Source organism: Sarcophilus harrisii, chromosome 5, assembly GCF_902635505.1.
Source record: "Sarcophilus harrisii chromosome 5, mSarHar1.11, whole genome shotgun sequence".
Classification (NCBI taxonomy): Eukaryota; Metazoa; Chordata; class Mammalia; order Dasyuromorphia; family Dasyuridae; genus Sarcophilus; species Sarcophilus harrisii.
The window spans coordinates 145,186,994-145,203,440 of NC_045430.1; the positions used below are offsets into that span (position 1 = coordinate 145,186,994).

At 31.7% G+C, this 16,447-nt stretch overlaps 1 protein-coding gene across 13 annotated transcripts in view; it reads left to right on the forward strand.

Annotated features, from left to right (window-relative positions):
• MAGI2 (membrane associated guanylate kinase, WW and PDZ domain containing 2) overlaps positions 1-16,447 on the forward strand; it is a 1,604,868-nt gene that overhangs the window by 1,058,214 nt on the left and 530,207 nt on the right. For all 13 annotated transcript variants that reach the window (XM_031940846.1, XM_031940849.1, XM_031940848.1 and 10 more), the window contains one exon: positions 10,612-10,691. In XM_031940846.1, coding sequence (XP_031796706.1) covers positions 10,612-10,691 — 80 coding nt within the window. The remainder of the gene's footprint in view (positions 1-10,611; positions 10,692-16,447) is intronic.

Below are 16,447 nucleotides of genomic sequence, written 5' to 3' on the forward strand. Positions count from 1 at the left end.
TGGATCTAGTTTATGAGGATAAAATAATTCTCCAAAGTGATTTTTAGTTTCATATATTTTTTCATTTATATGACTACATAATAAAAGCTTGTGAATATATACATAGTTTCAACTTTATATATGCATGAGTTTAATTTAGCATTTTTATGTGAAATTACAATTATCAAGTTGTTACATTTTATATGATTTTGTGTTAAAATTTTTTGTTGATACAAATGGTATAACAAACATAATTGGTAGCGTGTATAATATTTAACAGAAATATGACCAAATAAAAGAAGGAGAAAGACATGAAATTCTTATTTGAAAAACCTCAATTGGAGGGACAGAGTCAAAATGGTGGAATAAAAGCAGGGACTCACCTAAGCTCTCCCCCAAACCCCTCCAAATACCTTTAAATAATGACTCTAAATAAATTCTGTCACATCAAAACCCACAAAAACAGATGGAGTGAAACAATTTTCCAGCCCAAGAAAATTTAGAGGGTTAGTAGGATGGTTTGTCTCACCAAGGTGAGAGTGGAGCACAGCCTGTCCAGTGTAGGCCTGCATAACCCTAGCTCCAGCAAATCAGGGGCAGGTTTTAGGAGGCACTCAGTCAGCAGTAGCATCTTCCAGAGCTCTCATCCCATAGATAATAAGAGGGTTATCCACTTATCATAAGGAGATTACAGGAGTAGCACTGAGGCAGAGCTTTGTTGCTTTGCCCATATGCAGCTCCTAGGACACAGTCCTGGGTGGCAGTCCCAGAGTGGGAAGCCCTACCACATCAGAGATTGCATCCTCAGTGATCCAGGGATGCCCCTTCACAGTTCCAGAGTAGAAAATAGTGTTTATGATCACTAACTAACCAGAGCACAGAAAAAGATCCTTACCATAGAAAGTTACTATGATGATAAGCAATATCAAAACATACACTCAGAAGATAACTAAGTCAAAGTTTCTACATCCAAAACTTCCAAGAAAAAATATGAATTTGTCTCAAGCCACGCAAGACTTCAAAAAGACTTTAAAAAAAAATAAAAGAAATAGGAAATGGAAAGAGAAATGAAAATGATGCAAGAAAATCATAAAAAGCAAATCAACATCTTGGTAAAGGAGTCACACAAACATGAAAAAATAATGAAGAAAATATCACCTTAAAAAGCTAAATTAGTCAAATGGAAAGTGAGGTACAAAAATTCACTGAAGGAAAATAAAAACTCCTTAAAAAGCAGAAATGGCCAAATGAGAGGAAAAGCCACCGAAGAAAACAACTACTTTAAAAGTAGAAATGGACAAATGGAAAAGGAAATACAAAAGCTAACTGAAGAAAATAATTGCTTAAAAATTAGAATTGAAAAAATTGGAGCTAATGACTTCCTAAGAAATCAAGGAACAATAAAACAGAACCAAAAGAATGAAGAAATATAGGCCATGTAAAGTATCTCACTGACCTGGAAACTAGATCCAGACGAGATGACTTAAGAATTATTTAACTTTCTGAAATCCATACCAAGAAAAGGAAAGACATCATTTTTGAAGAAGACCACAACATAGCATTTCCACTCCTTCTGTTTTTGTCCACTTGCATTTTTGTTTTCCTTCTCAGATTATTTTTACCTTTTTTTCTAAGTCCGATTTTTCTTGTGCAGCAAAATAACTGTATAGATATGTATACATATATTGTGTTTAACATATACTTTAACATATTTAACATGTATTAGTCTACCTGCTATCTGGGGGAGGGAGTGGGGGGAAGGAGGGGAAAAGTTGGAACAAAAGGTTTTGCAAGGTCAATACTGAAAAATCACCCATGCATATATCTTGTAAATAAAAAGCTATAATAAAACAAACAAATAAAATAAATTGTTAGAGAAAACTGCATGATATTCTATAACCAGAGGGTAAAATAGAAATTAAAAGAATCCACTTATTACTTCCTAAAAAACATCTCCAAATAAAAACTTCAAAGAATATTATAGACGAATTTCAGAGCTTTTAGGTCCAGTAGAAAATATTGCAAGCAGCCAAAAAAGAAACAATTCAAGTACCATGGATCCAAAATCAGGATTATATAAAATTATATAAATCAGGATTATATAAGATAACAACTATTGCACTGAGGTATTGGAGGATTTGGAATAAGGTATTCTAGAGCTATAATTATAATCAAGAGATACTTACTGAGGAAATCTGATTGTAATATGAGGGGGAAATGGATATTCAATGAAATAGAGGACTTTCTTAATGAAAATACTAAATAAGAATAGAAAATTTGACCCAGATATTAAACTCTAGAAGTATAAAAAGGTAAACAGAAAAGGAAAATCAGAAGGGACTTAATAAGGATAAACTGTTTATATTTCTTTATGGGGAGGATGGTACTTGTAACTCATAAAAGCTTTCTCATTATTAAGACAGATAGAGTATATGCAGACAAAGGGGACAGATGTTAGTTGAATATTAAGGAAATAAATTAAGATGTAAGAAAGGAATGTACTGAGAGAAAGGAAAAGTGAGATATAAATTGGGATAAACTATTCACATGTAAAAAAAGGCAAGAATAAGTTTTTACCATCATGGGGAAGTGAGAGAGATAAGAGAGAATGGGCAAACCTTATTCTCATCAGAACTGGCTCAAAGAGGGAATAACGTAGATATTCAATTATATATAAAATTCTAGCTTACCTGATAGAAAAGTAGGAGGATAAGAGAGAGAAAGGGATAAGAAAAGAGAAAGGAGGATGATAGCAGAGAGGGCAGATTGGGAGAGAGGTAATCAGAAGCAAAATATTTGAAAAGGGACAAGGTGAGAGAGAGAATAGAATAAACAGGGGGAAAATACACTTACTAGGAGTAATTGTGGGGAGAAATTGAAGCAAATTCCTCTGATAAAGGCCTCCTTTCTCAAACATATAGAGAAATGACTTAATATAAAAATAAGGACCCTTCCCCCAAAGATAAATGATCAAAAAATAAAAATAGTTTTCAGATAAACTAATCAAGCTTCTTATAGCCATGTGAAAAATACTTTTACTATTGATTGGAGAAATGCAAATTAAAATAATTCTGAAATACTACTACATATACACATTAAATTGGCTAATAGGACAGAAAAGGAAAATGACCATTTTTTTTGTGTGTGAAAGGGATGTGGGAAATTGAGACATTAATACATTGTTGGTGGAATTATGAACTGATTCAACCGGTTTGTAGAGCAATTTGGAACTATGTCCAAATGGCTATAAAACCAAGCATATCCTTTACTATATCACTACAGGTCTATATCCCAGAAGAGATTCTTTTTAAAGGAAAAGGATCTATATGAACAAAAAATATTTATAACACCTCTTTTTGGGGAGACAAAGAATTAGAATTTGGGGGATGCCCATCAGTTGGACAATGGATGAATTATTTGTGATATATGATTATGAAAGAATACTATTGTGCTAAAGAAATGATGAAATGAGCAGAATGCTCTACAGAAACCTGGAAAGACTTCTGTGAGCTGAGGCAAAGTGAAATGTACTGTGTAAAGCAACAGCAATAAGGTATGATGATCAACTGTGAACTGCATAACTGTTCTCTGCAATACAGTAATGCAAGACAACTCTGATAGACTTATGATGAAGAATTCTATCCATACTCAGAAAAAAAACTGATGGTATTTGGATGCATATGTTTTAAATTTTACTTTTGATGTTTTTTTCATCTATATTTTCTTTCACAATATGACTATTATTGACATGTTTTATATTACTACACATGTCAAATCTATATTGAATTGCTTGTATTCCCAATAGAAGGGATAGAGAAGGAGAAAGGGACAGAACCTGGAAAAACTTCAAGTTTTTAAATGAATGTTAAGGATTTGGAGAAAATAAAATTTAAAAAATTCTGAATTATGAAGGAAAGTTGAGTATATCTATCTGCTCAACAACATAAATGTTTTCAACCTTTTTTCAGTATACCTTACAGACTGCTATAAGACTTTCCTTGTAACAAAGAAAATAGTTAGGCAAAAATAACTATGAATATGATTGGCTTTAACAGCATAGAAAGTTCTCCCCCATGCTTGCTGTTATCCACCTATTTACCAAGAAATGAGAAATATATTCATCATTTTCTTTCTGACTTGAAAATTATACATTACAATTAATCAGGAGCTGTCTTTAAGCACTGTTTTCTTTTAACTTTTTGTGGTCATTTTGAATATTTTTTCTAGACCTGCTTTATTAGACATAATTACATATGAGCCTTCCTATATGTTAGTTTTTTCCCCCTAAGTTCCTTACATTGTTTTCTTTTTTTCATTCTATAGCATATTCCACATTATTTATAGATGGCAATTGCTTCAGGTATTCACTGTTCAATGGGTACCTACTTTGTTACAAGAAGGTCTTTGCTAACTAAAAGAACTGCTTTGAATACTTTATTATATATTGAACTTTATTTTCTCTTATTGATCTCCTTACAGTGTTTGCCCGGGAGTGGGATTACTAGGTCAAAAGTTATATGTGTCTGATTGATTTTTCTTGAATAACTCTAAATCATTTTTCTAATTGGTTAGAAACAATCTACAACTCTCCCATCAATATATTAATATGCTGTCTTCCCCTTAGGTCCTCCAGTAGTAACTTTTCCTAACTTTTATCTTTTCTGCTAATTTACTGTGTTTGACACATTAAAGCTCATTTCTATTCATTGTTGATCCTCTTGTTTGTGATTTCAAGATTTTCCTATTATTTCATTGTTGACAGTTTGAATTTCTTCTTTTTAAATCTATTTATATTCCTTGACCCTGTATCCACGGGGGATCTGGGCTCTTTCTAGAGCCCACAGAATATGATCTATTCTCTCCCCTGAAACTACCTTATATATAATTTTGTAAACCCTTACAAGCTTTATTATGGTATCATTGCTGCTAATTATGTTAGAAAATTCTTGAAAGAATTCTTCCATTTCCCACCTGGAATAAGAAAATAGCTACTTAGTATATTCAGTCCATAGAAATTGTGTTTTTATTGCTGCTTCAAGAGCTGAAATTGGAATACAAGATTATAACCTTAGCATCTTATTTTCCTGTCACTTATAAACATCCCACGCAACTTGGTTAGTTGTGGAAAATTTATGTCATCCATCTGGGGATATATGCTAGCAATGCAAATGGAAGAAATCTGTCCCTTCCCAAAAGGAGGGAGAACAATGTACTCTACCCAAATTGATCAAATTCTACACATTGCTCCCTGCCTACACTTTAATATAGACTTTTTAAAACAGAGTTGTTAGATTGCTAAAAGGTGGTAGTTGTAGTTGTTTTAAAAGAAGATAAAGACAAACTAATTCTACTGTATCCCAACCACATTATAAATATCTCCTTTGTGTAGCATCTTGCAGGAACATGCAAATTACAAGGGTGGTGAGAGCCACAATTGAGAAATGGTGTTCTATGTTTCTAAGAATTGCTTAAGACAATTACTATAGGTAGCAACTGCTCCCTAAATTTCTTTCAGAAATGTTTCAGAACATCTAAAGAAACTGTGCTATCTTAATCTGTCAAACTACTTAATTGACAGATTACTAATTATAGTTCATACCAAAAAATCACTAAAATTAAATATCTCATACAAACTTGCAAAAACTAGAAATTCACAGTCAAAAGTAAAATGTCCAATATTTTGTCACAATGAAGGTGCCATGCAAAAATGTTAATTTGACACTCTGTGGTGGCTCAGTAATAGTCTATTAATACTGAACTGTGAATGTGTTTACATTCCTCTGAGAAAGTTAAAACGTTCTCTCCAGTGACAAGAAGGGAAGGAAGACAGGAAAAGCTAATCTAGGTGGAAAGGGGGAAAAATTATGTATTTCCCCCTTGATAAGGACTTCTAGACTAATTGAATCTCTATGCTACATTTTTATAGGTATTTTGTTTCTAAGTGTCGTTGTGCCCAGAATAATGAAGTAGATGAGAAAATGAAGCCATCTAGCTATTTCTATCAGGACAGGCAATGAAGTTCAGGTTGGACTGGTATTTTAAACTTGTATCTTGGTTTTTGTTTTTATTTTTTTTCCCTTCAGTATAAAAGGCTGTTTTATGCCATAAATCATATTTCAAAATTAGGTTAGATTGGAATGTAAATGTCTCTCCATACCTTTTTTTTTAAACTAAATAAATAAATATAGATTATAATATTATAATAGACTATAAGATTGTTGAGAACAAGAACTGTTTCATTTTTGTCCTTTGCCTTTTTTTCCAGCACAGCTCATAGCAAGCAATAAATGTTTATTGATTGACTTACTGGTTTTATATTCCTGGCAAAGTCACACACACACACACACACACACACACAAATGTGTGTGTGTGCTTAATAATTTTTTTTATTATTATTTGTTGGCTAGAGAAAACATTGTGGGTGTTTTCTTTTATGTTGTTGCTATTTAGACTGATTCAGTCTTCATTAGGAAAATTTCAAAAAGTTGTGAGAAGCCCTTTTTGAGCAATTGATTGTTGGTCTTCTATGAGGTAAAGGAAAATGTCCAAAATGTAACCCCTGCCACCCAACTTAGACGGTAAGAAAAAAGGTCTTCTCCAGGAGTGGTGAATAACATGTCCTTCTGCTAAAAATCTTGAGCTTTCCCTTCTGTTTTACCCTGCAAAATCCATTGAGATATCATTTTGTATACAAAATAACCCACACAAATCATCAGCCTTTTTATATATTACTGACAGAGTAATATCATCAACAAGAGATAGAAAGAGAAATTCCATTTAAAATTACTATATACAAAATAAAATACTTGGAGAGTCTACTTGCCAAGACCAAACACAACGACTATATAAACACATTACAAAATACTTCTTACACAAATAAAGTCAGATATAAACAATTGGAAAAATATCGATTGTTCATGGTTAGGCTGAACCTAATATAATAAAAATTACAATTCTGCCTAAATTGTCTTACGTATTCAGTGCCACACCAATCAAACTGTCAAAAATATAGAAATAGAAAAAAATTAAAATAGCATTCATCTGAAAGAACAAAAGGTCAAAAATGTCAAGAGAATTAATGAAAAAAAAAATACAAAGTATGGTGACTTAGCAATACCAGACCTAAAACTATATTACAAAGCAGCAGTCATCAAAACCATTTGGTACTGATTAAGAAATAGAGTGATGGATCAGTGAAATAATTTAGAAAAACAAGACACAATAATCAAGTCCTATAGCAATCTAGTATTTGATAAATCCCCAAACAAGCTTCTGGAAAAAGGAGTCACTATTTGATAAAAAATTGCTGGGAAAACTGGAAAATAATATCTCAAACTCAGCAAAGACTTACATCTTACACCCCATACCAAACTAAGGTCAAAATGGGTACATAATTTGGGCATAAAGGATGATACCATAAACAAATTAGGAGAGCAAGGGATAATTTACCTATCACATTTTTGGAGAAGAAAGAAATTTATGTCCAAAGAACTAGAGAACTTTATGACTTTAATTACATTAAATTAAAAAGGTTTTGCGCAAAAAACAAAAGAGACAAGATTAAAGGGGAAGAACATAGCTGGGAAAAATATTTACAACCAGTATTTCAATTATAGATATCATTTCTAAAATATATAAAGAACTATGTCAAATTTATAAGAATGCAAGTTATTCCCCCAGCTATCGATAGGTATATGAAAAAATGCTGTAAATCACCATTGATTAGAGAAATGCAAATTAAAACAATTCTAAGGTATCACTTCATACCTCTCTCTCTCTCTCTCTCTCTCTCTCAACTCACTTCTGACTAAGCTGACAAGAAAAGAGAATAATAAATGGTGGAGTGAATGTAGGAAAACTGGGACACTAATAAATTGATAGTAGAGTTTTGAAATGATCCACCTATTCTGGAAAGCAATCTGGAACTATGCCAAGGATATAAAACTATACATACCCTTTGACTCAGCACTGCCATTACTTAGTCTATATCTCAGGGAAATCTTTTTTTAATTTTATCTATAGTCATTTTATTTTATTTTTTATTATAGCTTTTTATTTACAAAACATATGCATAGGTAATTTTTCAACATTGACCTTTGTAATATCTTCTGTTCCAACTTTTCTCCTTCTTCCCCCACCCTCTAGATGGCAGGTAGTCCAATACGTATTGAATATGTTAAAGTATATGTTAAATCCAATATATGTGTACATATTTATATGTTATCTTGTTGCACAAAAAAAAATCAGATCTAGAAAGAAAGGAAAAAAAACCTGAGAAGGAAAACAAAAATGCTATCAAACAATAACAGAAAGAATGGAAAGGTTATGTTGTGGTCCACACTCATTTCTCATGTAAATATTAAAGGAGAGAAAAGAACCCACATGTGCAAAAATATTTGTAGCAGCTCTTTTTATGATAGCAAAGAATTGGAAAATGAATAGATGCCCATTAAATGAGGAAGGGCTGAACAAGCTGTAGTATATGAAGGTAATAGAATATCATTTTTGTATAAAAATAATGAACAAGCTGATTTTAGAAAGGCTTGGAAAGATTTACATGAACCGATGCTGAGGAATACATTATATGCAATAACATCAAGAATGTGAGAATCAACTATGAAAGAATTGGTTCTTTTCTGTAGTTCAGTGATCCAAAGTAATCCCAATACACTTTGGACAGAAAATGCCATCTACATCCAGAAAAAGAACTAAGAAAACTGAATGGAAATCAACACATGCTATGTTTACTTCTTTTTTCTGTTTTTTTTTAAATCTCTTCTGTTTTTCCCCTTTGCTCTGATTTTTATCTCCCAAAATGATTCATAAAGCAAAGTATATTAAAAATAAATAAATTTACCAGGAAAAAAAAAAGATGTCATCCTGTGGAAAATAGCAGATACTTACTGACTATAGATACTTGACAACAAATAGTGATTGATTTGATTTGAATAGCAACTACTTCTACAACATCTTTGGCAAGTGGTCATCTAATCTCTGCTTGTATAATTCCATAAAAGAGAACTTTGTATCTCCAGTTACAGTAACAAAAGACTTTTGACATCATTTAATATAAAGTCTTTATTCTACATATCATGAAAGAAAAACTCAAAGGGATGAAATGGCATGCCCAAAGTCACCAATGAGTACCAGAGCCAGAATTCAAAAATAGACTAACTCCTACTCTAGTGCATGACCTCATTTTTGAACAATGGTTTTGATACCAGAAGGGAAAATTCCAATAGGAAGAAACATGGTCTCCAGGCCTCAATAATGACAAGTTTATTTTATAGTTTTTGCAGGAGGAATGAGATCTTCTGCCCTGTAAACTACCATAAGCTTTTAAGTATTGAGGGTCTTTTCTCTACCTCTACCAGCTAGATACAAGGATTGAAAAACTATGTTATATAACCCTTCTAAGTTAATAAGCCATACAAAAATCAGGTAACAAATGGGATTTGGCCTTAAAGCTATAGTTTTCAAAGTTCTTAGTTAAAATATGGATCTACAACTTTTATTCTTTATGAGCTACTATTGATGTCTTTGAAGTATGTGTTTTGGAGGTTGAAAGAACCATAGGGAACAACCAGTGAAGAATCCATTGTAGACCTGTTGGTGGTCCTGGAGTATTTAATACTGTTAGAGATGTTGGAGGGATTAATACAATCCTCTTATTTTTTAGCTAAGGAAACTGAGGCTTCAGAAATTATGAGACTTGCCCAAGTTTGCAACTCACAAAGACTACATTCTCTGCTTATGCAGTCAGAAGGATAAAATCATCATAAAACAAACACAAGTATCAAACTTTGCAACTTTATAAGTATTTGACTTATGTTTTATCTTTGAATGAAAGTGTACAGTTACTTTCAGAGAGATTATACTTGAAATGAAGATGTTTTAATTCCAATTAGAAGCTCTGGGCATTTTTGTTAACATTTTTTAATTGATAGAATACATTCCTAAAAGTAAGTTCTACAAATTTATAAGATTGCATTATTAATTCCTGAAAGCTATCTTCTAGGAATAACCAAATAAAAACATTTCCATTCAAATGAAATATCTCTTACTTATCCTGGTGACTGGTTTTAAAAATATTTAGAAGAAAAATAGCTAATGGTTGGTTAATAAAATTGCTATTAATCATTGTGAGAAAGATGAATTCACAAGAACACGCTCTAATTTACATCACTTTTGCTATGCTTTTGCCAGCATTGCTGTTAAAGGGTAACAAACAAGTATTTATGTAAAGAGCAGGTTTTTGATTAAAATAATTCTTTTACAAAACTCAGAAAACAGTATCAGAGTATGCAAACTGTGCGCTTCCAACTGGAGAACCCAGTATTTGTAATAAATTCCTTTTGCTCTGGATGAGTTCTGCATTTTCAATGAGGTTAACTTGGCAACATTCTAGTTGATTTTAATAAAAATAGCTGCTTTGAGGACAGGGAGCTGAGGTTGCCAAATTTACAGCTGCCTTGCACAATTACTCTTACACCTCCTTCAGGGCTACTTAGAACCAGTAAGCAAATTAAGTGTATCGATTGCAATTTTTTTGGACTAACCTTTTTTTTTTTAAGGAATAAACTTGATTCCTTTCAGTATGTGTCTGTTCAGAGTGATCTCTTTTCTTTTCAGCCATAACACAAAGACAACATCATGGCTGGATCCACGACTTGCGAAAAAGGCTAAACCTCCAGAAGAGTGCAAAGAAAATGGTAGGTTATTAAGTTTTTCTGCTGTTTCTAGAATGCATTTTTGAATTTTTGTCATTATTAAAAGAACACTTTACCTCAGGAGGGAGATCCTGTAGTTACTGTTGGGAGATAGATGAGAAACTCGGCATTTCAATGATGCCATGTGGTTGGGCTTTTTCTCTCTGATGATACTGTGCTGAATATCACACCCGGGTGCTCTCTGTTGGTTGTGTTTGACTCCTGGACCGACTTCCCCACCTACCACGAAGGACTTTTGTTTGCAGTATGTCTCTCTGGGGACTCTGATCTTTGAATCGGAATGAGATATGGTGTGTGTGAAGAACCAGCATGTGTTTGGATTATGAATAGGATTTGATTTATTCTTAAAGGTATAGTACTTTACCTACTAGTAGTTTAAGAGCCAGCAATAGTAATAATTGTGTCTTTAAAAACGTTTAATTGGCAACTGATATGTGAGAAAATACTAGTCAATAATAATCCAAGGCAAAACTTTTGGAATTATAACCCCCCCAAAAATGATGAAATAGAAGATAGGAAATGTTTTAAATAAATCTTTTTTTTCTCAAAAAACAATATTACACTTGTAGTTACAACAATATGATAGATATTACTTTTTCAAATATCAACTTGATTTCTTTCTAAATTAAATGTGTTAAGTGCATTTCTGATTAAATCTACATTATGAAATATAAACCAAATTCAGAAAAAAATTTCTATGTACATTATTGTATTTCCAAAAGTTTACCAGTGTATTGGAATTGCTCTTACTAAAAAGCAACTGTTTTGTTGATCTAATGATACTTTTCATCAATCTTGAGTAATTGATGAATGTAGGCTTTGTTTATTTGATCAGCCAATTCTATTTTGTATAGATAAAAGATAGTAACACTGATGATATTTTTAATTATTCAAAATACTGGGTCACTTGTTTGTTATGGGGTCATTAGGAGAATGTCTCCATTTTTAAAGAATTACAAATTGTAAGAAACCGTTTAATTTTAGAAGTAATTCTGACTTTCTGAGAATTTACATGAATTGTTCTTAATCCTCATGTTGTGTTCAGTTTGTACATATGCTAGAATTATAAAGGAATGAAGACATGTTATGGCATAGATAAATTCATATATATATGCACTTATTTATATAAAAGTTGGTTTGGGTTTATTTTCTAATTACATTATTTGGCTACTTGACATTCTGGACTTTTGAGTGATTAAGTTTGGGTAATATAATTGGATATAATTGTGTTACTTGTGATAATATATGAATTTGTTACTTCAACTTTTATATCTAAGAGTTGACTTATCATTGTTAGTAATTATTAGTTTATCTTTATAAGACTAATTAAATAATTTTATGGCCCATTTACATCAAACTTCTCAAATGTAGTTTATTGATTTTTCTTTTGTCTGAGTTATTCATATTTCATAGCTCTAGAGGTTAAACTTGATGAAAATTCTGGGGAAAGGCATCAACAACAGATATATTTGGCACTTCTTAATAGATGGTTCCTAATTTTTCAATGTGTATACTTGCCTTCTCCTTAAGTGAGTAGATACTTATGTACTATGTACCTTATCACAAAAATGTAACTATACTTTAGAATGTAAACTAATTCTGTTCATTGTTTCCATTTTGATTATTGTTTTCTTTCATTTTCAGTAAAGCAAACCACTTTGGATTGTAAAATATTTGCTTAAAAAAGTCAATTAAAGATAGTTGACATTCTGTTAAGCATAATTAGAATGAGACTGAGAAGCTTTGTGATATAATAGAAAGGTAATTGTACTTAGAATCAGAATGGATAAATATAATAGAAAAGTAATTGTACTTAGAATCAGAATGCATAGGGTCAGGTTTTAATTCTGTCACTATCTGGTCATTGGGATTAGAGATTATGGAATAATTCTGGGATAAGGAGGAATAAAGTTTATCTGGGAACAAAAGGTAGGAAATTCAGCATTTTCCCACACCTAAAATTGTTGCAGGTTATATGTTGATAGCTGTATATCTAGATAGACATTGTATGTAAGTTTCTGAGTTTGTATTTAGTAGAATTACAGGCCTGAAGTGGGGAAGACTCATTTCATTAGTTCAAATCCTGCCTCAGACACTAGCTGTGTAACCTTGGGCAAGTAACTTAACCCTGTTTGCCTCAGTTTCTCATCTGTAAAATGATCTGAAAAAGAAATTGCAAAGTACTTCAGTATCTTTATCAAGAAAATCTGTCATGAAAAGTTGGACATAATTGAAAGACTGAACAATAAAAACAAAAATGTACAAGTATATATAGTATCACATATAAGAATATGTAATATTTTAGAAGGAGATATATCATAAACATTAAGTTTTCACAAGACCCTTATATATGTAATATGAAATACATACACACACATACATATATATAATGAGAATAAGAATAGGAGGAATAAGAAATAAGAAAGTAAGAAAGGAGAAATCAACTAACAATGTATCAACTTATTGACCTTATGGGGAATAGAGTTGAGGGCAAATATTCTTTTATGGCCACAAATTGAGGTAATGTAATATTCTTATGGGGAGGGAAGCAATAACGGCTCAATATGACACAATAGTCATTATTGCAAAAAAAAAAAGTGCAAAAGTACATATTATTAAAAAGCTCTGGACATAGATAATCAGCCTTACTTTTATATAAAAATAGCCACACAAATATAGCTCTGTAAAACCATGTACAACCTACTACCAGAAATACTAAATTTTAAAAGTACCTACAATATTATGTTGTGCTAGTTTGTACCTGTACTTTTTTTGTCCTAAGAAACCTATTTTAAAAAATGGAACTGGCAAAAGTATTTGGTCTTCTGATCATCTACATGTACATGCTAGGCCCTGATTGTTAGCATATTTGTGTGATGGTTGTTTCAAGCAAGTGCTACTATTTTTCAAAACTACTTCATAAGATGAATCTGGCTGACAAAACCACATTAGGTCTTCATTCTCATGAGAAATCTACATTTTAATTTTACTTTTTATTTGCTCTATTCTGAGATACTCCAGTGTCAAAATCATTCCTGGGCCAACTGAACAATCAACTTTTTGGGACAGTCCTACAAAGAGTCAGCAGATTAAAAACATTGCAAGGCTAACTTCAGTCTTAAAATCCACATAGAACGAGACCTTCCATCTATCCATTCATTCCATCTGTGAAATTTTGTATTCTGAAATTTGACAAAAATTTCTCATTCTAGTTCAGTTTTCTTGATATTGCTAAAATCTTCCATTTTTCTTTCTAAAACATATGCTAATTAAGGCATAATGTGATAATAGATAAGTGGAAATTTGTTATGTGATTTTTGTTTTTTTCAAAAACATTTTGATTGGGACATGACTTTTATCACGTCCTTAATTAGGTTCTGGTCTACTAAGTTAATTCTATGAAATTGACAGTTAACTTAATGGATAAATAGCTTAATTTTTGCAATTAAATTTCTCTTTTTAGACAGCATGGAGTATTAAGATAGCTTTAGAGTAAATCTTTATAAAATGCCTTGGTAAGGGAATCTACTAGAATTTGAACTGTGTTGAACTTGCTCTACTAATAACAAAACTACATTAGAAATTAGTTCTGTGGTTCATGGGCTAACACTTATTATTTTTCCCCTTAAAGAGTGGTTATGGTCTACTTTCTTATTTAAGTCTTCTTGCATATTAGCAATCCTAATTTCTCAAGAAGATTAAATATGGCCAATGTAATTTCATATTTAAATAGCTTCTTTCTAATCTTTTAAGCTTGCTAAAGTAGTATTGTGAACGAAGTACCTTGAAATTTTCCCATTAGAAAGAATAAAATAGAAAATAAGTCACATGTTTAGTTATAAAAAGTATTCTCAATAGTCCCCATTCATTTATATTCAATTGATTAAAATTGATAATTTACAAATAAGAGTTAATTTATGACTTTTTTTCAGTTTTCATATTGGTTTGGCTAACATGGCAAAATAATTTGTGAGCATCCTGGTAAAGGGAAAGAAATTCCAGAGTTAAGTAATTTTTTATGATCACCATATGGATAACTCATATTATAGAGGTTTTATTTTTCCCCCAACTTAGATTTTCTACTATTTGGCAGGATTCTTCCTGATTACTTAAACTCTTTTACGTTTATTTCCTACTTCCAACTGATGAATATCCAGAGACAGCAAAATAATTTATAGTCACAGAGATTCAAATACATTTAAGAGTATAGATTTCCTCAGTAAATTTTCATAGTATTACTTCAAAAGTCAATATTAATCACTTTTATATTAAATAATAATTTGTCTTATTTATGCCTCTGTTCCTTTGAGATCGATTGCTCTCCCTCTCTCTCTGTCTTCGTCACTCACTTTTCTTCCTTCTTTCTTTCTCTTTCACTATTTATTTATTTTTATTTGAAAATGTCCATATAATATTTCTATCTCCTTTTATTTGTGGTTTTTCACTGGACCAGGGATGGGGAAACCATTTTTTTGTTTGTTTGTTTGTTTGTTTTTTGCCAAAGGCTATTTGAATATTTCTAACATTTGCAGCCCATACAAAATTATCAATTTAAAAACTCAGGCATTGGGAAGTTCTACCAGGCTTTCATCTCATCACCATCTGTGGTTGCCATGGCAAAGCCAGATCAAATAATTTCATAGGCCTTATTCAGGCATGGGCTGGGTGTTTACCCATCACTGTGCTAGACATTTGTTTTTCTATAGTTTCAAGAGGTCAATGGGCTCATTTTTCCATGCATAGTGAAAAAAATATCCCCTATTCTTTCTTAAGACAATTTTTTTTAGTAAGGCAATAGGAGTTAAGTGACTTGCTCAGGCCTCACAGCTAGTAAGTAGTAAATGACTAAGGCTGGATTTAAACTCAGGTTCCCTTGATTTCAAAGCTGATGCTATATCCACTGAGCCATCTAACTGCCCCCTATAACCGAATTTTTGATAGAACTGATCAGCTATAGATAAACATTTGAAGGCCAAAAAATGGTAAAAATATTTAAAGTAAAAATATGTTTTTTGAAGGATAGAGTCCAAAAACTGGGAGTGGGAGGGTGAAAGGTAAATCATAAGGTTATTCTACAGTTTCCCCTTTTGTCCCCTAGTTCTTTGTATTTTTAAAAATGAATTAGTTACTGTTCTTTTATTAGTAAACCATATAACACAACATATTTTATTTTTGTGAACTAATAAAATATTTAAAGCTATACAATGCATTAAAATGTTTGATTTTTTCCCCATTTTATCAGTGTTTTGCTTTTTATGATACACACGGTATCTTCATTTCCATCTATGGTTTGGCATAAATTCCATCTAGTCCATATGTTGGAGAATCTAATGTAACTGGAGAGTACATATTAATTCTACATCCAGCACACTTGAGTTCAAATACTGTCTCTGATGCTTATTAACTATATGACTTGTCCATTCAAGTTGCTTAACAACTCTGGGTCTCAGTTTGCTTATATAAAAAAGGATCATAATCATACTTGTTTTATAGAATGAGTATGAAGAAAGTCTTTGTAAATTGTAAATCCCACTATGTATGTAAGTTATTACTTACTCTGTGGCAATCACAAAGTGTCTATACTTTTCAAAGGAGCTCCTGGCTTGAAAACTCCCTCCATCAATGACAGGAGGTAATTCTAATTTTTTTCTTTTTATTAAAGCCTTTTATTTTCAAACCATATGCATAGATAGTTTTCAACATTCACTCTTGCAAAACCTTGTATTCCAAATTTTTCT